Genomic DNA, 22,064 nt, shown 5'->3' with positions numbered 1-22,064 from the left:
TGAGAGTGATGATCATAAAGATTCAAAAGAACTTAATCAAGTAAGCTAAACATTACACTACAAAAAATTTGGCCATTAGTAGCAGATGATTGTAGCACTAATTCACTAACTGCTACTAAAAGTGATAAAATCGGATGGCAACTACATTGTAGCATTAATTTAGTGCTGGGAAATGATTTCATTAGGCGGCAACCCAAAAATCATTACTATAGCAGAAAAAATCACTTTACAGGCAAAACACTTAGCCAAAACTTTAGAGGCTTTCAAAGTTCGATTTTTTTTTTTGGAGGATTTCCCTTGTTTGGGCTTAGGTTCCTCTTCTTCAATTAGAGGCTTTCAAAGCTCGATGAGAGAGGTGGTGGTCACTGGGGAATTTCCTTATTCCACCTGATTTGTTTTGCTATGTTTCCTTTTCTGGATCATAGTCGGTCGTGAGTTTCCAATTTTATTGGTTTTTAACCTAGATCTAAAAAATTCCAAGAAACGCCGCCGCACAATTGCTTTGAGATCCCTTGAATTGTTTTGGCAAAATTGTTTGCTCTCGCTTTTGGCTCAAGAGATGGTGTTTGCTTTGGACAAAGCTTTGCAAGAGATGTCGATTAAAGAGAACAAACCTCTAAAACTGAAGAACTTACCGAAGTTTAGCTCATGTGAGAGAAACGCTTGTAGCCTCATGGGAAGGTTACTCTGTCCGGAAAACCAGAAGATGTCGCGTTTCATTCATGATATGCCACGACTTTGGCACATTAATAACAGAGCTCAGGGTATATCGTTATCTGAGGAAAATTTTCAATATATTTTTGATAACGAACATGATCTGGAGGCTATCCTTCAGGGTGGAGCTTGGAAGTACGAGGATTGGAGTCCTTGAGAGATGGGTGGAGAGTCACCAGAAGATTACTTGAAAATCTTATCCCTTTGGATTCGTCTACGTCACATTCCGGTCAACTTCTATACTGTGGATACCTTTGAAGAGATTGCGGAAAGTATTGGGCAAGTGAGAACGGTGGCTTTTGATCCATTAAAGCCTCAGAGCAAAGGCTTTGTATGGGTGAAAATTTTGTTTGATATCAATAAGTCACTGTGGAATTCAAAGAAGTGGAATTGCCTACTGGAGAAATGGTAACTATTGGTGTGGAGTATGAACGTGTGAGAAAACGTTGTTTCCAATGCTAGAGGCTGACTCATGATAGATCGAGATGCCCTTTGAATACTTAGAACCGGCATGCCAATGCTATGGGGAGGATGAATGTGGCTACGATTGGAACAGGAAGTGTAACTTCATAAATCAGCCCAGATGATCCACTCTATGGTGTTTTAACAAACGACGATGTGGGCATTGATGTTGTCACATGAAGACCTAAGATATCTAAAGAGGTGCTTGATGAGATGAGAAGCTATTTGTCAGTGGTAGATGCTACTGAAAAATAAGTCCGCATTGATAGGGTTTGTAAGTTACTTTGGGATCTAGAAGGGGATCCTAAAGGTAGGAAGACTCTCCTAAGGTTGGAGCCTGCTACAATAGTCACAACTGAAGTGAATAAAGGTAAAGGGTTGGTTTTTGACTTTGGTAATAAAGAAACTGATATGACTACTTCGGGAACGTTAGATATTGTTTCAAGAAACAAAGGTGAGAACACGATGTCATTATCAGATCAGTTGGTGGTTGCTCAGAGTGCTCCGGTTGAAATTCTATTGATCATGCCTCTTGCTCTATGGGTTTTAAATATGGCGGTGTCGCTAGTCTATCCGGGGCAAGAGAGGTGATAAAGAAATATTGACGTCGTCCTAGTTAGCATAAAAGGAAGGCACAAGCTGCTAAGATAGCTCAAGAAGGTCGGAAAGTGCACAGGTTTACAGAGAAAAATTAAACAAGTAGGGGAAGAAGGTTTGTCCTTGAAAAGGAAAGAAGTTGAGGAAGGAGTATCATCACCAAAGATTGCTAAGCGGTCTGAATTAGAGGTGGTTCCGCGTGAGGAACCGCCCAATTAGTTATGAGTATAATGAGCTAGAATTGTCAGGGATTGAGGAGCTTACTGGCAATTCCAATTCTATAGGAAATGAGGCGTGATCATTTCCCGGATATTATGTTCCTCCTGGAGACCAAGAACTCCAGTAATCGAGTTTTGGAAGTTAAGAAGTGGATGGGTTATGATAATGCCCACCTCGTTGATCCTGAAGGTTTGAGTGGTGGACTAGCTTTATTTTGGAAATCGTCATACGACATAGAAGTGTTACACTCAGATAAGAGAATCATCGACACGAAGATCAAGTTTTGGTCCTTGGAATTTATGCGTCATTTGTCTATGGAGATGGTGCTTGGAACTTAAGACAAGAAGTCTGGGATAACTTAACCAACATAGGACTTACAAGAAATGAACCTTGGTTTGTTATGGGGGATCTGAACGAGATATGGGAGAACTCCGAGAAACTTGGAGGTCCAGCGCAAGAAGAATCATCTTTCTTGCCTTTTCGTACCATGGTACATGATTGTAGGCTGCAGGAAATTCCATTTTCTGGGAATAAATTCTCATGGGCGGGTAAACGCAATGGTATGTGGATTCAGATTCGGCTTGATAGAGCTCTTGGTAATGCTGATTGGTTCCGTTTATTCCCACGAGTGAGTTCTGAATATTTGGAGCGAGTAGGATCTGATCATCGTCCAGTGTTAACTCGGTTTGTTAATGAAAAACAATAATTTAGAGGGCGGTTCATGTTTGATCGAAGATGGGTATCCAAATTAGAAATCAAAGAGATTGTAAAACAAGGTTGGACTTGTAATACTTTAAATGGTCCTACAAGTCTTTTTGATATACTTGCATCATGTCGTCGATCCTTGTCTCGCTGGAAACGTTCTTCTTCTCAATTGAATGCTAAAACCAAGATTAAGAAGTTACGTGAACAGCTAGTGGAGGAAGGGAGTAAACAATTTCCCAGATTTTTCCTTCTAATTAAGTGGAAAAGAGAATTAGCTGATGCATATCGCGAAGAGGAAGTATATTGGAAACAAAAGAGCTCGGAGAAATGGCTTGATGATGGTGAACGAAATACTAAATATTTTCATGGCTGTGTTAAAGGCAGACGGGCTCAGAATAAAGTCTTCTCCTTGTTTGATGAGAATGACGTCGAACAATTTGATGATGGGTCCAAAGGTAATATAGCAGTGGTTTATTTTCAGAAGCTTTTTACTTCTTCCCAGCCTAATGATGCTGCAGACCTTCTAGCTGGGATGAACTACACGGTTATTGCTGAGATGAATGCAACTTTAACAAAACGGGTCACGAATGAAGAAATAAGACAAGCCGCCTTCAGTATAAAGAGTAGCAGTGCACCAGGCGCTGATGGCATGACGGGCTTATTTTTTCAGTCGTATTGGTCAGTTGTGGGTCAGCAAGTTCGTGAAGAGGTGAAGGAGGATCAAAAGGAGGAAGTTCATCATCAACATTCACATTTTCCATATTAGATGGATTTGACATGTTCTCATGAGACTCATTCACATTATTATCTAAATTTTCATTTGAATGATCATGAGGATTTAAACTAGGTGCTACACTAGGACCAGCCTCACTAGAATTCACACTAGCTGCAGATCTTTTTTTAACAAACTTTTCCATAGATCCTCCTTGAGATTCTATAAATTGTTTTTCAGTTTTTTTCTCTTTTTTTTTGTCATTCCCACACAACACCATGATTAAATATAAAAAAGAACAATATCACCTGTGAATTGAGAAATGCACGTTTTAAAAAAATCGACTGTGTGACGTTCTGCGTCCAAGATCCAACCACTATAAAAATCCAAAAATGAAAAATAATATTAGATATGGCTATGAGAATTTTTTCCATTGTGTTCAGTAGATTGGTAAGTAAAAGAAGATTACTAGAATCAAGAAAAGTTTACCTAAAATATAAAATCAAAACTGCAGTTTGCTTGAAATAGATAAATTGATGAATAAGAAAAGATGATTAGTTGTTTTGTGAATCGTGAGGTGAGACTTGAGAGGGTTTCAGATTTTGATCATAATCTGAGAGTGAGTCACAAAAACCAACGACGTTTTGATTTCCTCTCTTACTAATTAAGTAGGTTAACTTTTTTTGGGCCTTTTGTTCTTAAACGTTTTTTTATAATGAGCCTATTTGTTCTAATTTTTTTTTCCCAAATCTTACAACAAAAAAAAAAATTTGGACCTTTTTTATTTTGGACCTTAGGCATTTGACCATGCTGCCCTGGGTCAGAGACGGGCATGCTGCTGAGCTGAATGCAACCTCAACAAAACGGGTCACGAATGAAGAAACAGTACATCAGGCGCTGATGGCATGACGGACCTATTTTTTTAGTCGTATTGGTCAGTTGTGGGGCAGCAAGTTTGTGAAGAGATGAAGGATTTTTTTGAGTCTGGTTCTTTCCCTTCGACCAAGAAGCTTATGTTCCGTATCTTATAAGATAATTTCAAAGATTCTGTGTTTCAGGCTAAAGGCTATACTTCCGGAGATTGTGTGAGATACGCAAGGTGCCTTTGTGGCGGGAAGATTAATATCAGATAATATGCTTTTGGCACATGAAATGATACATGCGTTAAATACTAATCCTGCGTGTAATGAAGATTTTATGGCGATCAAAACTGATATATCCAAAGCATATGACCGTGTGGAGTGGAATTTTTTGGAAGTGATGTTCACACGTCTTGGATTTCATAGGAAATGGGTTGCTTGGATAATTATATGTGTGACATTGGTTACATACTCGGTGCTGCTGAATGGGAATTCTTATGGTTTTATTAAACCAGAACGGGGTCTACGCTAAGGTGACCCCCTTTCGCCATTCCTTTTTCTCCTATTTGCGGAGGCTCTTGTTCACATCATGAGAAATGTTGAATCTGAAGGTCGTATTTCCGATTTGTGCCTCACAAGAAGATGTCCTTCGATTCAGCATTTGCTTTTAGCAGATGATAGCCTGTTTATGAGCCGAGCTACTTTCAGGGAAGGTACAAAAATTTTAAAATGCTTGAAGCTCTATTGGGATGTCCAGGGCAGGAAATTAATCTGCAAAAATCGTCGATTATCTATGGAAATAAGATTCATCCGATTATGAAGCATGTGCTAGGTCTATATTTGGGTATCACTAAAGAAGGAGGAGAAGGAATGTACTTAGGATTTCCCGAGTGCTTTAGTGGTTCTAAAAGTGTGTTGCTAGCATACATCACTACAAGTTGGTATGCCAAGACTCTGTCATTAGGTAGTAAGGAGGTTCTGCTTAAATCTGTTGCTATGGCGCTACCGGTGTATGCGATGTCATGTTTTAGGCTAACAAAGTACCAATGTCAGCAGATAACTAGTGCAATGACGAGTTTTTGGTGGAATTCTCAGGAAGAACATAAGAAAGTGCATTGGGTTTCTTTGGAAAAGATGTGTAGAGCAAGAAAAGATGGTGGCTTAGGTTTTCGCGATATCGGGGGTTTTAACCAAGCGTTGTTAGCAAAACAAGCATGGCGAGTCCTTACTAAACCCACATCTTTATTGGCTAGAGTGTATAAGACACGTTACTATAGGAAGAAGGGCTTTATGGAGGCTCTCATTGGCTCTAGGCCTTCTTATGCATGACGGAGTATCATGCATGGTCGAGATTTACTTGATCAAGGGCTGTTAAAGAACATTGGAGATGGAAGGTCGACGAACGTTTGGATGGATAAGTGGATCTTTGACAAAATACCGCGACAACATTTTAACAAAAAGACTCTTATAGATTTAGATCTTACGGTTTCAACTTATTACCCCTCAAGGCTCTTCGAATCAATCTTTGTTAGCGGAGCTGTTTGTCCCGCCGGATGTTGTTAGAATACTATCGTTTCCACCTAACATTGCCATGGAAGATAGTCACATATGGGTTATAATCAGGACGGGTGTTATACAGTAAAGAGTGGGAGTTGGTTAGTAGCGCAACAGAAACATGTACCCGTAACGCTTTCTCCATAGGAACAAGAGTACAAATTTCTTAAAGAGAAGATTTGGAAAATTAAAACTCTTCCAAAAATTAAAATGTTCTTATGGCGAGCTTTATTCGGTGCTTTGGCAGTGTCAGAATGTTTACATGCCCATGGTATAAATAAGGATATTATTTGCAGCCAGTGTCAGAATGCTAGGGAGTCGATCAGCCATGTTTTGTTTCATTCTTGGCTAGTCCGTGATGTATGGAGGATTGCTAATCTACCAATACCTGTTCAAGGATTCTCAGATTCTATTTCTGTCAATTTCACTTTAGTTTTGAAAGTAATGAGTGATGATGGTATACACATTAATGTGCGAAGGGGTATTCCTTGGATATTATGGGGAATCTGGAAAGATATGAACAAAATCCTTTACGCTGCTCAACAAGGTGATTTGAATGCCTTGGTAGCTCATGCTTTTGAAGAAGCAATGGTGTGGAAGAAATTGAGGGAGGCACCATCACAGGTTCTCAATTGTGGAATAGCTTAGGGTCGGTTTGGAAAGTTTTGGTTTAAACCCCCTTTAACTATTCTCAAGTGTAATGTGCATTCTTCGTGGGTAAATAACTTGAATATATGTGGTGGTGCTTGGATAGTCAAGAATCATCATGGCGATGTTGAATATCATGCGAGAGATGTGTTTATGCCTGTCTTGAATCGCATTGCTGCAGAGTTACAAGTGATCATTTGGACGCTACACAGTTTAGCAGATTTGCATTTGGATAACATTGAGATTTGGTCAGATTGTGGTGCTGCCATCAGAGCTATCGAGGATCCTCTAAATTGGTCGCGCTATGGTTCTTACCTCCATAGAATTCATGGTCTCATTTCGGACTTCATGGACATATCCTTCATGTTCTCAGCGCCAAAAGCAAATCAAATTGCTCGTTAGATAACTTCAAGCGTTACAAGAGATCGACGGATGCATTCTTATTTAGCTAGAGGAGGACCAACATGGCTCTTTACTCGGATTGAAGAAGAAAAACGAAGATAATTGTGTTTAGTCATGATTGATTCACATAGCTGTTTTGTTTTGGAGTTTAGTGCTTTGTTTTGGGCTGTTATGCTCTATTTTTTTTTCATGTTCTGTATTCCATTGTGAGACTAAGTTTTATTAATATCATTCACTTTAGACGGCAAAAAAAAACTTTAGTTTTTCCGCCACTCTCATCACACTTAAACAAAAGCAAATCATTTTTCTCTGAAAATCAAACTCTCCCTCGACACCACAAATCTCTTTTCCGGTCACCAAAAAACCTATTTCCGGTCATTCCTCAACTTCCGTCGCATCGATTCCCTTGATTTCTGGTCATTCCTCAACCTTCGTCGCCTAGAGTTCCCTCTCCTTTCGAAAAGGAAATCATCACTTTGTCGCTGAGTTGGGATCGTCTCCGTCTTTATAATAAAATTGTTCAATTTAATACTCAAACAATTAAATGTAATTATTTTCATACTTACGATCTAACCACAAAAATAAAAATCTCATTTTACCCTTACTAGCTTAATTAACTATTAATTTTTGGGTGATGTAGCATTAATTTTATATAACTTTTTTTTTTTTGTCCTCATTAATTTTATTTAGTTTAAACTTTAATTTTTATCAATATTTCGTTTCTATATTATCCCAAAAAAAATCAAGAAAAAACAAAATTAGAAAATATCTTTTAAAAAGGTAAAAAAAAGAAAAAAAAAACTATTTTTATGAATTGATAAATCTTGAGAAAGATAATGAGGTATGGATTGAGATTTTGTCAAAAATAAATTCGAATAGAGAGTTTCTCACGACGAAGAAAAAGTTCATATCAATGCTTGTTGATATCATATCGATTACGACGAATGAAATCAAATTGATTTTAATGGCAATTGAAATTTTGGATAGTATTAAAAGGAGATCGTGAACGATTATCGAATTTGATGTTGGCAAAAGAGGGCGATGAAGATTTTTTATCGGCGATTCTCGTAGTGATTATTCGAGAAAATCTAGAATCGAAGAATAAATCCCAAGAAAAAACGTCTTTTTTGATATTGCAATGATGGAATAAGATTGTAAAAAGAAATATTTTAACTTTTTCCTAATTTTTTATGTTGAGTTTAAAATAAAAAATTTATAATAAAAAACGAAATTTTAAAATTTTGAGACAATGTAAAAAAAGTTAATAAAATTAATTTTTCAGTAAAATTATAAAATTAATGCCACATCATTTAAAAATTAATAATTAATTGAGATGGTAAGGGTAAAATTCAAATTTTATTTTTGTTGTGAGATTGTGATTATGAAAATAACAAAATTTATGTTTTGGGTATTAAATTGCATAGTGTAATTAGTATATGTATTTTTCTTCCAACCGAAAACTATTGGATATTAAACGTTCTAATAAAAAATAGTTGAGATTGTTTTTCAAAATTTTCTCTATTTTATTATAGGAGAAAACACCCAATTAAAATGTCTAATGTGGATAGAGCACCCTTAACGGTGAGCTCTCAAATGACTCTCACCGCCCCTCTAAAGAGAGATTGAAGTGCTGATTCTCTTATGTTTAGTTCTCCTTCTCTCCTTTTTCTATTATTTTAATTGTTAGCATATTGGAGAGAACTTATTCTTAATTATCATTTGTAAGAGAATCGAATATTTACTCATCTCTACATAATATTTTTTCTGGGTTTTTGGGCTTGTGCCGGCCCAATATATAAAGACTTTTATTTATTTATTTTTTTTTTGTTGTGAGAAAATCTAAACCTTATTTTATTTTATTTTGTCAAATCTTTTCTGGTCTCGGTTGATCTGCAAAAAATCCTCCGGCCCAAGAAAGAGAAAATGATCTAAATTAAATGCTTCGAATCCTCCGAAAAATTCATCCTCACAAAGAGAAAATGATCTGAATCTAGCGAAATGGAGAATATATGTGGTATTTTCTTTAGAAAATAATCAAAATAACCCATAAATTGATTTTTGATTTGTATTTTTTTGTTTTGTTTTAGAGATTAAAATAAATAAATTGAAGAAAGATTGTCGAAGAATCTAAGTGATTAGCAATTATGAGAATGCTCCCATTCTTCCTCATGGTTTTGACGTTAGTCTACTAATCCCAATCTTTTCAGTCATCTCCAATCTCATGGCTATTACGAAGAAATTTGTGTTACGTTTGTTGTATCAGATGGGACAGCTCTCGCTAAAATCAATTCTAACACCTACAACAACCTAGAGGCTGAACAATATAGAGACGGGTGACTCTTTCTTACCGATTTGAAAATCGATGAGTCGAAGATTTCATATGCTTTTGAAACTTAGGCCTTGATTGGAGACTTTTACAATTGCGTATTTTAAGAGTGTTTTTGGAAAACCGCAAAATGTTACCAATCACACATTTGTTTTGTAAATTATGTTTTTAGAAAAAAGAAAGTCTATTTGCCTTTTTTTAGGATAAGAATTCTTGAACCACACTTCTTAAACTATTTTAATTTGTAAAATAGTCACTTTACTATTTAAAATTATAGAAATAATCAGTAAGATACATTTGTGAGATACGTAAATTGTGATATAGGAATTTTAGTGGAAAAGAGAAATGACTGAAAATGATTTAGTATAAGAAAATTTAAATTAAAAAATATTTTACAAAGAATATAGTATTATATTTTGCGTAAATATTTCGATAAATTAAAAAATCTTAATTTATCCTATGTATTAATAAATATTATTTTATACGATAAATTAATATCACTATAAATTAATAAATTTCATGATCCCAACATTATTAATTATAGAGTTTCTACTTTAAATACATATTGTGTTATTCTATTTTACATCTTATACTAAACCTATATTGTCAAATTATATTCTTTCAAATGGTAATCTTTACGGAAAAGTTGTCGAATACTGAAAACTAATTTTCACAGCAATAATTTCATTTCATTTCATTTTATTGTTTTGTAGAAAGAAAGTTGAAAAATAACATTTCTAATAGCATATCATATAATAAAGTTCATACTAAATATAGTAAATACATGAAATATGTTGAGATAATTTAGTATACATAGTGAATTGATAGAGTATATTAAAATATACATATGTATGGTGAATGGTGACATAGACCGCACCCAAAACCGCACCGCAACAGTGCTGTAACAATATCAAAATGTCTATATATACATGTGTATCTATGTATTTTCGTTACTATTTGAACCGCACCGCACTTCTCCCGCATCGCAAAACGCAGTCACCGCAATTATAATATCATTCAAAAATTATAATTTATTATATAGTATATTGACAAAAGAATTTATATTTTAAAATATTATCATTTTTTCTTTTGAAATAAGGGAAAACCCCGAAAAAACCTTCATCTATTTTAAATTTGACCGTTTAATACCTCTAATATGTTTTTTGGAACAAAAATACCTTAATTATTTATAGTTGGTAAAAAACACCTCATCTTTAAATTATTTGTAGATTACGACACGTTACTTAACATCCGTTGACGGACGTTACAAAAGCAGTTAACGGTGTTAAATTTCAACCTTGCGTCTTAATATAGTTATATGGAATCTATGTATCATTTTTACAATCATATCGTCATGGTCTGGTGGCAACGCTTGGGTATGTTATCCCATGCCCTGGGTTTGAATCCCCAACTTTTGCGTTTTGATGTTTTTTTTCCTATTTGTTTGTAATATTTTTGTGTCTTCCTAGACCACCAGGAAACCCTAGCCGACCGTCGACCACCATGAATCCTCCGCCTCTTTTAAGTGATAATGTACAAAATACAAAAGTAATAATTAAATTCGCTATATTTGTTAATTTAGCTAGCTACTATAGTTTCTTAGATATTTACGGTCTAATATATACTTTACTAAATAGAAAGAAGTGAAATACTAAAGTCTAACGTGAAAATATTTATTAAATTTTATATGATACAATGATATGATATAAAAAAAAATCTAAACGTAGGTTTGTTGGGAAGAACTGATCAGAGCAGCGACGAGTCCAATAAAGGCGGCATTGATATAACTTGTAGGCTCTGCATGAGATTATTCTGTTCTTTTGTCGCAATACTGGTCGGATGAATTCGGTCCCCTCACGATTGCGCCGGTATGCACGATTGCGCCGGTATGCACATGCACATTCGTCCACGATTGCGCCGATAAAAAGTCAGATTTGCATTATAAATATAGTATCGTCCACAATTGATCTATATTTTATATTGTTCTTTTAGGAAAAATGTTATTTAAATCATCAGTTTCTATTTTCGATGGTTTAAAGCATGAACTCTTGAGCTTTCAATTGTGATTTTAAATCTTCAATTTTATGTTGACTTTCAATTATATTTGTAACGCCCGTGAACCGGAAAATCGGTTAAGGTTTATTTTTAAATCGTCCGGTTTAATCAGTTGGGTTAATGGAAACCCTAGAGTGTGCCTAGAAAAGAAGGAAACTCGAAATTAGGGCTTTAATTAGCCACTTTTCGTTTTAAAAGGAGAAAAAGAGAGAGAAAGAGAAGGACCATAATCGTTAGGGTTTGGGAGGAAACAGTTTCGGCTTATCAAATCGTTGTCAAAGGTAACAAAATTTGGTAGAGTTATTCCCAAGTCTTTTATCGTCATTCTCCATTTTTCAGAAATGGATTTGGATTATTGAGTTATTCGCAGTTTCGTGAGACACGTTTTCTCATACGCGAATTAGGACCAGCGGAGATTGTAACTGAGGTCTTGGTCTCATCTGGTTTCCGATCGGCACGAGATTTTGTGGGAAGCTTCGTGACTTCTAAGGCTAGCGTTTCACCGGAGGGATTCGATAGTGAACGATTGGTTTGTATTTTAGGGTTTCTTTTTTGAGACTGTTTGTTTCTGATTTTCATGTCCAGTTTGCTTCAAGGTTGCTTTTGGTTGTGTGACTTGTTGTAGGACGTTTCTGGACTGTTTCAGACGCATAGAGAGTCTCTCGTGGGTTTAATTGTTGTTAGGATCAATTTGTTAAGGTGAATGCGTGACCATGAGCTTATCTGAGCGATTGAGTTGTATGATTTGTTTTGGGTGAATTGTTCAATGACTGGTTTGTATTTGTGATTATATCCCTTTTATTTGCTTGTGTGTATAGCTCGTAGATGGGAGGATCGCCTCATTAAGTATTTGTGTTAATACTTACGCATCTCTTTCTTTTTGGTGCAAGTAAAGATAAAGTGTGATCGTGGAATCATGACAAGGAAGAGAGGATGATCTAGGAACTTGTTTGGTTTATTTTTGTGTTTTGGTTATTGGAATCCGGTTAGGGTTGTGTTAGGATTGTTAGTCATTCTTGGTTTTGTTGGTTGAATTATTTATTTATTCATAAATAATATTTTTGACTTGCTGTTTAAATGTTGCTTCATTGGTTGGTTTAATTAATTATTTATAGGATTATTTAATTATGTTTAAAAAATCGGGTCGGGTTGTTTCAATATTTAATCGCGAATTTTCGTTGACTAAACCAATTAAGGCACATTGTTAGAAATTCTCCAAATCACAAACCCTAGACTCCCAAAATCGATTTCTGATTCTTTCTCTCTTCTTATTTGGATTCTTTCATCTTCTTTGAATTCGAAGTAATCTCTTGTCTCTAGATCAACTGATGGAGTCAAAAATAAAGAATTTGTGACTCAATTGGCTTAGTCAACGAGAATTCTTGAACATAGAATTGAGGATTTTAATCACTAGGTTCAGAGTTCATGCTTTAAAGAAAAAAATGATAAACTGATGATTTAAAGGGAGATTTACTCAAATGTTATAGAAATTAGGTGTATTTACCAGAACCACAGATCTTTTTTATTACTATCATATTTTAGGTATATTTTGTATACCCATCGTGTCCCTACTAAACGTTACAGGAAAAAACATAATTACGAGGAACTACATTGCCACGTCAGCAAAAGCGCGTTGCCACGTGTTTTAATGAACTCAGCCGTAAAGCGATATAGCGGCAATGACAGCTGAGTTACGGTATGTTACAGCTGATTTAAGGAAAAATGGCTGAGTTATGAGCATAACTCAGCTTGAAGTTATGGTTGACTTAATGAAATTTGTCTGAGTTATGGGAATTTCGAGCATAACCCTGCCTAAGTTACGGTTGACTTAGTAAAATTTGTCTAAGTTATGAGATTTCGAGCATAACTCAGCCTAAATTACGGCTGAGTTTTTACCCGATGGTTGATTTGTCAAAATTTTGGCTGAGTTATTAAAGACGGCTTAGTTATGGGATGTCGTTACGCCTGATTTACGTTCGAGTGTCATAAATCAGCTGTAATGAGCTGGATTAACGGAAGACTCGGCCTAGTTACAGCTAACTTAGTAGCGAAAGATTATTTACTAGAATAGCATGCAATTACGGCCGACTTATTAAACGATACGGTTGAGTTCAAGATTGTCGGTTGAGTTATGACATTAAACAGCTGAATTAACTTGCCGTTTTTTGTTTTTTAATTACTGTAATAGTATTCATGTTGCGACTGACTTATAGTTTTCTTTGATGGCTGATTTATTTAGGGTGATTTACATGTTCGTTTACATGTTTGTTTGGTAGTTTTCTTTCATCCTTCTGCCGATATGATTGATCCGGTTCCAGGAATTGTTGTTTCCGATAATTGGGTAAAGAAATACAAATATGTATTTAACACAAACGATATAGAGTGTAGAGTTGGTTCCGGTAATTGGATAAAGAAACACAAACATGTCTATTCATGACAACTGAGCCGTAATATATAGATATATGCAACCTTTCGTCTTCTGTGAAGCATTATAACTCAGCCGTGAAACATTATAATTCAGCCGTGAAGCATTATAATTCAGCCGTAATATGTAGATTTACGCAATCTTTCGTCAGCCGTGAAGCATTATAACTCAGTCGTAACATGTAAATTTGCCGCAAAAATAATAACATGGAGGAAAACCGAAAGGTTCTTCTTAATGACGTTAATGACTTGACTTTATTTTCTTTTCTCTTAATAACGTGAATTATCATAATTTTCATTAATCATTTCTTAATTAAAAATGAATAAAAATAATAATTAAAAAATACTAAGCAACTATGTTAATTGTAATTACACAAAGGCAAAAAAACATAAGAAATAATTTTTTAAAAATGTATGATATTCTAATAATATTTCAACTTTTCTATAACATCTGAGAAAATATTTCTGATTTAAATTACATTTTTCTTTTGTACTTTGGAAGCTATTTCGGTAAAACCCAAATTTAGTTATCAATATCCCAGTTCCCTACACTTTGATTTCAAACCATAAACCAATGACCAATATTTGATATTCTGTGTTAAAGGTGATTAACAATGGAAATCTTTGTAAGACGTCGCCCATGTATATACATGTTTTTTGGCCTTGAAGCTGATCAATGCTAGTCTTGTTCGTCGGTATATATAAATCTTAACATTGATTTCAACATTACATGAGACAGCTCAATTCTCAAACCGTCTAAACCAGTCAACGATCGTCCTGGAAAGAACTCGAGTTTCGCTAAGAGGAATGGTCTTTAGCGCCTGAGCCACAGCGTCTGCTGGCGTGTACACAGTCCCAATTTGCCACTTTGGATCCTTTAAGATACATAATCAAGTTCAATTAACAGGATGTAGAAATGATAGAGCAAAGTTGTTAACTGCAGAACTACTAGAGTCTCTAGTGTTGCTTGGTTATTACCTGTATGCAAGGTGTAAGATGGTTTCCGTTCAGCCGAACCTTTTCAAGTGTACCACCAATAGATTCTATCCGAGGCCTAAGAGTTTCTTCGAGCAAATCAGTCTCGTCGATTGCATCGGAGTTGAATTGTACCTGAGACAAATGTTGCAGCAGACAAAGATCAAATATTTGTATTATTTGCTGGTTCTAATCAGACAGATACTGTTCACTTCTATGCTTCTTAGATCAACCAATATGGATTAGTAATGAGTACACAAACAGTCTCTATGTCCAAGAAATCATCTCAGACATGTATAACAGTTTGCTTAGCAGTTGTTCACTCTTTGAACCGTCAAGTTCATATAACTATAAATGAACTTGTAATGTGTGCATTACCAGTAGAGTGTGTGGAACGCTGTAGGAGCACTTGAAGCAATTGCGATTCTCAAGTGGTGACGGTCTGAATTCTGACACTCCTTGTCCTACCTGCATAGAACAACGAAACAAAGAACGAAAAGTTCAATTGTTTTTAAGGCTAGGCCAATTACAAGGGACTTACATAAAAAAAGCTCAATCTTCGATACGAAGTCAAGAAGTCCCTTACTGAAGAAATACCTCACCAAATACTGATGGCAATTGATCCACCAATTTAGTAAATGACTTAAGAGCTTCTTGATCGTTGTTTAGAATCGTTGTCCCAGCTGTGTCAAGTAAGAGTTTCAAAACATCACCTGTAAGTGAGCACAATTGCAAAGATAATTAGCTACTTTTGATTCTCAAGAATTATAAAAGTCTCAACTAATAATCTACATTGTTTGACAGACTATTTGAATAAGACTTTGTAGCGTAAGTAGTATCACCTGAAGCATTTCGAGCCATTTCATATACTGGAGAAGCTTCCACCATTGGCAGCATCTGCTGGATGAGAGGACCAAGCTGCAGAGAAACATAGGCAATCTAAGATACAAGCGATCATAATCTCATCAATCAATCTTGTGAAGATAATAGTACCAGCCCTAAGATCGCAAGTAAGAACGTTGAGCTACTTTTTTGTAGCCTAGACTCTGATAATATAAGCTACAGGTTGCTAACATCAAGTACATACCCTGTGATCTCTATTGGAGTCATATAGTGAAGGTTTTAAATAGGACAATATAAGAGAACAATGACAAGAACTTATCACTAATACACTCTAAACCAAGCAAAGCTTAAGAGACTAATGATAATATTTACCTGCTCAAAATATGGAACCGCCTCTGTCGCTGATTTGTTATTGAATGAAATAATGGCATTAACCTTTCACAAGAGAGAGATTACATTTTTGTCACACTTGCTTAGAATTAAGACAAAGAGAAGATTAGAATCAACCTAACCTTTGGTATCTTCTCAGCAAAATAACTTCCGGTCAAAACTTGGAGCAGTGCACCATTACTGTATAGAAAGTTGAAAACTTGACACTAGTCAGAATTCAGGACACAGAGAATTCATAAGGTTTAAGGAAGGAGAGAAAAGTTGAACACCTGTGACCAACTGAGAAAAGAGGAAGGTCAGCTAAATCTCCAGGCTTCAAGTTTGAATTTGGAATTCCAGATGAGACAATCGTGTCCAAGCATGAATTAAACCTCTCATAAACTTGCTTAGCAGCTTGTTCATGATCAAATGTAACATTGTACGGCACAGATACTATCAAATACCCTTCCTTTGCCAGTAGCTCCTTAAGGTAACTACAAATCACACAGAGACAAAGGAACAACATCTTTTAGGTTATGTGAAATTTGATGAACTCGGAGAATCAAAGTACCTGTAAGTGAGTTCAGGAACAGCTCCGACGAAGGCACCTCCCAAGAATTTAACAATAGCACGCGGTTTCTTGAATTTAGGAGGAGGAGGAATCACTAGACAAGAATCAAGCCTCGTGTAAACCTTATTGTTTCTGCTGCCACCGGTCGCTGTGACGGTGAGAGACAAAGCTCGAGCTCGTTTGCTAAACAGAGTGGCCGGGATTAGTTGAGTACCCAGAAAACTCGAAGTGGCTAATCCAAACTCCATTATTCCTTTTCTTCCCTACAGTTTTGTGTGAAGAAGAAGAAGCAAACGTTTAGTCAGACTTTTTTTTTTTTAACAAGTTTTTTTTTTTTTTCACAGAAAGTTATTTTTATTAGGGTGAATTGCAAAAATAACAGTTTTCAAAAAATTATTAAATATGTGGTTTTATAATGTGGATAATGTAGTGGAAAGAAATTTTCAGGGCTCCTTTTTAGTGGAGAGTAATCTTATATACTTATATTATAAAAAAAGAAAAAAAAATGATTTTCTTTTATCCGTAAAAGAAGTAAATGACATAGAAAACCTTAAAAATATTGATTATTTACGACCCAACCAATATAAATGGATTCCAAAATTATCCAAGCTCATTGTATTTGGGTCATATCCAATAAAACCCTAGTAAAACACTAGGTTTTCCAAATTCTCTGCGGTAAAATCGATTCACGATCTCTTTCTTCTCTTTCTTTTCTGTTTTTTTTTCTTATTTCTTCACTGTAAATCTAAATCCAGTAAAACAATTCTCAATTCTCGTCAACGACAACGACAGATCTGTTCGTCGATCTTGGTATATCTGTAGAAAACTAAGAAATTGGGTAAGTTAAAATCGGATCCGAGTTATTTCAGATTGGGTTTTGTGATCGAAATTGATTGAAGAGTAGTACTAATCCAAATGATTTTGTTTGTAGGTTTGGAGAAATGGCTCGAACAAAGAACGCAGGTGTGCCGTTGGCGGCGGAGGTAGTTTCACAGACAATCAATGACGAAGTAGTAGTAGCGTCGGCTGCTGAAGTGGATTCTGAAGCAACAAATCTAATCTCTAACGACGATAGAGCGGTATGAACTTTAAACTTTACACAATTAGCAGATTATAGTAGAACTTTGCCGATTTTGTAACTTTCAAAATTCTGAAACTAAAAAAGTATAACTATGTATGAATTAGGTATATCTTTGTTGAGATTATAACTTAGAAATTTTAAAAAGTAGATCTATGTATAAATTAGTATATCAATGCATAAATTAGTATATCTATTTTGAATCTAACTTAGAAATTTTTGAAACTAAAAACTAGGGATATCTATGTTCGAATATAACTTAAATATTTTAGAGACTAAACAATCTATCTATGTATAAATTAGGTATATTTATGCTGATTTCTACTTTTAAATTATATGAAACTAAAAAGTATATCTATATTTAAACTAGGTATATCTATGTTCGAATATAACTTAGATATTTTAGAGACTAAAAGGTATATCTATTTTTAAATTAGGTATATCTATGCTGATTTCTACCTTTAAATTATATGAAACTAAAATGTATATCTATATTGAAACTAGGTATATCTATATTTGATTCTAACTTAGAAATTTTCAAAACTAAAAGGTATATCTATGTATAAACTAGATATATCTATCTTGATTTCTAATTTATCTATGTTGCTTTCTAAGGTATATCTCTATCTTGATTGCAGGATTCTGATGAGGAAACCGAAGCTCTTCAACCTCTTAAAATGTATTTCGGTCCGAGTGATTATACAAAGCCATTCAAGATTACAGCAAAGTGTTATCTTCATAAGGCAGTCGGATTATTGGAGAGTCATCTTGAAGAGTCTGAGTTGAAGTGGTTTTTGGAGCACCCACAATTCAAACACTTCTTCCACATGCATAAGGATCCAAATCATAAGGTGATGGGTATGTGGCTGTTATTTATTCGTACAACATGTTTAGATAAGAAAGGAAGTATGGTTTATTGTCAATGGCGTACCGATCCGGTATTCTCTCGAAAAATTTGCACTCATGTTAGGATTATACTGCCACAATTATCCCAAACCCTTGGACAGCTTGGGTGTACCACTTTTGTTGGCTAGATGTTTGGACCCGGAGCAACAATTCAGTATCCTGATGTGGAGAAAAAGTTATTGTCTATGAAAAAACCTTCTGAAGCTCGTCTGAGAGTAGTTGTGCTATACTTCTTATGTAATCGTTGGAAAGGGTAAGACAGGAAAACATGCACCAAATTTGGAGAAGTTCTTCCTTAGGGTTGTGGCTGATCTAGAGTTGTGCAAAACATTTCCGTGGGGAAAAAATGCATTTGAAGAAAATGTGAGAGACATTTTCTATTTGATGAAAAAGTGCAATGGAGTAGTTGGTCCACAAAAGTTGTTTCCTAGTTTTGTTATGCCTTTGTAGGTTTGTCATTTCATTATGCATCTATTAATTGTTTTAAGAAAGTAAACTGTGTACAACTTTGTTTTTATTAGCAGTTATACAACTTAGTTTTGAATAATCTTGTATTTTTTTTTGTAGTATTTAGCATTCGAGGCGATTCCAGTTCTCAGGAAAAATTTCTGCGAAGATATTGAATCCGCAGATCCTCAGTGTCCCCGGATGTGTAAAATGAAGTTTAAATCAAGCACTATGAAAGGGTTTCCAATGTCAGATGTGTATGACAAACTCGGTACAACTAAGGTTAGTGATAACATATTTATTAGTTATCTATCATGTATCATGTATGTTCTATCATGTATGTTCTATTAATTGGACTTTCTTATCATGCACATGACATTCAGAGTATCTTGGCTCCAACTCCTGATGAGAACCTACTTTTGAAAAGAATTATGGATAAGGAGTGTGGAGTGAATGATGTCGATGATCTAATAGCTGATGGCTGGAAGAAACGTCTAGTTGATGAGGAGAGGACTATATGTTTTGAACCGTTGTTCAATGAAGATGTAGCACACCAAAGCTTTGTGGCTAATAATGCTCCGTCTACTGTGGTACAAGCTCCAAGAAAAGCCGCAGTGGAAAAAAAAGGCAAGGGAAAGACTGCTGCAGCTCTGACTAGTCCAAGTGATGAAGGTTTGACTGAGGTTGTAAACGAAATGAAGAATTTGATGGAGAATGGATTTAAGTCCATGAACAAGAGGATGACAAATTTCAGTAAGAAGTATGAAGAGCAAGATAAAAGACTCAAACTGATGGAAACTGCAATCAAATCAATTCAATCAAGCACTGGAACTGATGATGCTTATGGTTCAAAGGAGATTGATGATAGAGAAAACGAGCTGGAAGAAGGGAGTGATGCAAATGGTGGTGATAATGAGAGAGAGGTTAGAGAAAAAGAGACTGAGATAGACAAAGAGGTGGCTCAAGGTGATAATGAGAGAGAGGTTGGAGAAAAAGAGACTGAGATAGACAAAGAGGTGGGTCAAGGTGACAGTGATATATTTGATGGTAACAAAGACATGGAGTTGAATAAAGAGGTGGCTGAAAGTACAATTGGGGTGGCTGAAAGTGAGAAGGACAAAGAGGTGACTGAAAGTGAGAAGGACAAAGAGGTGGCTGAAAGTGAGATTGGGGTGCCTGAAAGTGAGAAGGACATAGAGGTGGCTGATAGTGAGAAGGACAAAGAGGTGCCTCAAGATGATGAGATGGATGGAGGTAAGGTGACTGAGCCAAGTAAGAAGCGAGGAAAGTCACACGATGATGGAGATGATCCTAGTGAAGGGTGCGTTAAAAAGCCAAAGGTGGTAAAGAAGGTGGCAAAGTCGAGGACGGATGCTAAGCCGGTGTATCGGAGTCCTATACAGACGAGGTATGCGAGGAAAAAGACGAAGAAGAATGTTTAAGCATTTTTAACTCTTGGTTTGTTTTAGGTATAACTATGTTGGTTGTTGAAAACTTGGTACATCTGTTCGAACTTGGTACTTGTTTTTTTTTGTATTTCTCCTTATGCTTTTGAAAACTTGGTACAACTGTTGAACATGTTTATTAGTTTTTTTTGTATATCTACTTATGTTAATTTCAAAACTTGGTATAACTGTTTCTATTGTTTTATTTTGGTATATCTACTTATGTTTTGTAACACTAGGTACAATTATATGTTTTTGTAATTGATAAGAAAAGAATATGAACCGAATTAACTAGATTCAACACGACACTTAGTCTTCATAATTAAATTCATATCCATTCATCACATCAAATTCAATACTTAGTCTTCATAATTAAATATTACAACACTTAGTCTTCATAATTAAACATTACAACACTTAGTTTTTTTCTACGACAAACAGAACATGCCAACAATTGCCATGGTGATTAAACAGCCACAACTAAAAACGATTACCATCTTAAAGTCCTTCCCCCTTTTGTTCTTTTCCATCAGATCTCTTTCCATCCTCTCTTGGTTCCTTTCCATCTTCATCACTCTTACTTCTTCTTCGAGAACACCGAGTTGAAATTCCAACTGTTCAATCTCATGTGTAAAAGCCTCATCTACCCACTTAAACACATGATTGTCGTTCATAAGCTACATTTTGAAATTGTTAAATCACATGTATATCAATGTATAAACTAGGTATAGCTATCATCGAATATAAATCAGGTATTTTAGACACTAGTCAAATTAGGTATATCTATGCTAAACGATCCATGTATAAACGATATATCTGCAGCAAAACCACACCGGTAATAACGACGGTACGGATTTGGATTTGATCTTGAAATTCTCTTAATTGTTAAATTTTTCTTATTTTAATTAATAATATAGGAATATAGGATTTTTAAAAATTTATTTTATTGGGGGAAATGAAATTTTAGGGGGAAAGGTGAAATTATAGTGTGAAAAGGAATTCTAGTGTGAAAATGAATTAACCGTAGGACCCGCATAAGAGTTGTTCGGAACAAAAAAGGTGGGGTCCGCAAATAAATTTGCATACAAATATTTCAAGTTAACAGGTTGTACATGTATATACATAATTTGACTTTTGTTTTTTTTTTGAATTTTATTAGATATAGTTAAATTTAAACTAAATAAATTTAGTTATACCAAAGAGTTTTGATGTTTTATAAACATTCTACATATTTTCATAGAAAAATATGTCTGAAAAATTCAATTTTGTGTGTTTTGCAATGTTATGATGATTATAATTATAAAGTCATCTTGTAAGTGTAAGGTGTTTCTTCTATAACAAATGAATTTGGTAAAGACTAATTTTTTAAAGTTTCATTAAATTATGATTTTATCAATCAGTAGTTTACATAAGTGGTATAATTTGTATAAGAAATAACATTACATCAAATTTTGTTGCAACTTAAGCAGATTTGTTACATTTTTCATAGTTGTACCTTTACAAAACCAAGTTTAATCAAGTTTTACAAAACCAGAGAGTACAAAAAACACGAATTCAGAGACATACATAGTTCTACCATTTAAAAATTAAGTTTAACCGAGTTTTACAAAATCTGAAAGTACTTTAAAACACAAAATCAGAGCCATACATAGTTCTACCATTAGAGAATAAAGTTTAACCGAGTTTTACAAAATTTGAAAATACTAAAAAACACGAGTACATTAATTTCCGCTTGTGTATTGGCCACTCCCC

General features: G+C 35.0%; 1 protein-coding gene, 1 non-coding gene and 3 pseudogenes across 6 annotated transcripts; 2 read left to right on the top strand and 3 right to left on the bottom strand.

Annotated features, from left to right (window-relative positions):
* Positions 1–559: 559 nt before the first annotated feature.
* AT3G43546 lies at positions 560–6,978 on the top strand (annotated as a pseudogene; the record flags this gene model as incomplete). The annotated part of the gene is made up of 1 exon: positions 560–6,978.
* A 1,795-nt stretch (positions 6,979–8,773) lies between these two features.
* AT3G00690 lies at positions 8,774–9,269 on the bottom strand. Its single transcript, NR_143847.1, has one exon. It is a non-coding gene; the product is annotated as an uncharacterized misc_RNA (transcript).
* A 4,829-nt stretch (positions 9,270–14,098) lies between these two features.
* Positions 14,099–16,794, bottom strand: AT3G43540 (initiation factor 4F subunit (DUF1350)). 2 transcript variants are annotated; one of them, NM_114222.4, is made up of 9 exons: positions 16,437–16,794; positions 16,156–16,359; positions 16,009–16,066; positions 15,869–15,931; positions 15,496–15,571; positions 15,251–15,366; positions 15,032–15,121; positions 14,657–14,788; positions 14,099–14,553 (listed from the first exon to the last, which is right to left on the bottom strand). In NM_114222.4, exons 1-9 carry the CDS (start codon positions 16,682–16,684, stop codon positions 14,419–14,421), a joined length of 1,122 nt encoding a protein of 373 aa, NP_189940.1. In that variant the 5' UTR covers positions 16,685–16,794; the 3' UTR covers positions 14,099–14,418. The 2 variants fall into 2 exon arrangements, with proteins under 2 accessions (NP_189940.1, NP_974379.1); NM_202650.2 differs by having other exon boundaries at positions 16,156–16,794.
* Positions 16,795–17,377: 583 nt separating this feature from the next.
* On the top strand, positions 17,378–20,309 carry AT3G43530 (annotated as a pseudogene; the record flags this gene model as incomplete). The annotated part of the gene is made up of 6 exons: positions 17,378–17,515; positions 18,153–18,452; positions 18,549–18,673; positions 18,720–18,783; positions 18,988–19,149; positions 19,251–20,309.
* A 431-nt stretch (positions 20,310–20,740) lies between these two features.
* Positions 20,741–20,986, bottom strand: AT3G43528 (annotated as a pseudogene; the record flags this gene model as incomplete). The annotated part of the gene is made up of 1 exon: positions 20,741–20,986.
* Between the last annotated feature and the right edge of the window lie 1,078 nt (positions 20,987–22,064).

The sequence above is a fragment of the Arabidopsis thaliana genome, chromosome 3 (assembly GCF_000001735.4).
Source record: "Arabidopsis thaliana chromosome 3, partial sequence".
In the NCBI taxonomy this organism is placed as follows: domain Eukaryota; kingdom Viridiplantae; phylum Streptophyta; class Magnoliopsida; order Brassicales; family Brassicaceae; genus Arabidopsis; species Arabidopsis thaliana.
The sequence above is the reverse complement of the archived record's forward strand: the minus strand, read 5'-3'. Positions and strand labels throughout refer to the sequence as shown.

What these genes read in the sequence shown, in the direction of transcription:
- AT3G43540 (NM_114222.4), bottom strand. Translation starts at nt 16,684, where the DNA reads ATGGAGTTTGGATTAGCCACTTCGAGTTTTCTGGGTACTCAACTAATC. An exon ending in TTGCTGAGAAGATACCAAAG is followed by an intron (nt 15,932 to 16,008) that starts GTTAGGTTGATT and finishes CTCTTGTGAAAG; the next exon opens with GTTAATGCCATTATTTCATT. An exon ending in AATGGCTCGAAATGCTTCAG is followed by an intron (nt 15,367 to 15,495) that starts GTGATACTACTT and finishes GCTCACTTACAG; the next exon opens with GTGATGTTTTGAAACTCTTA.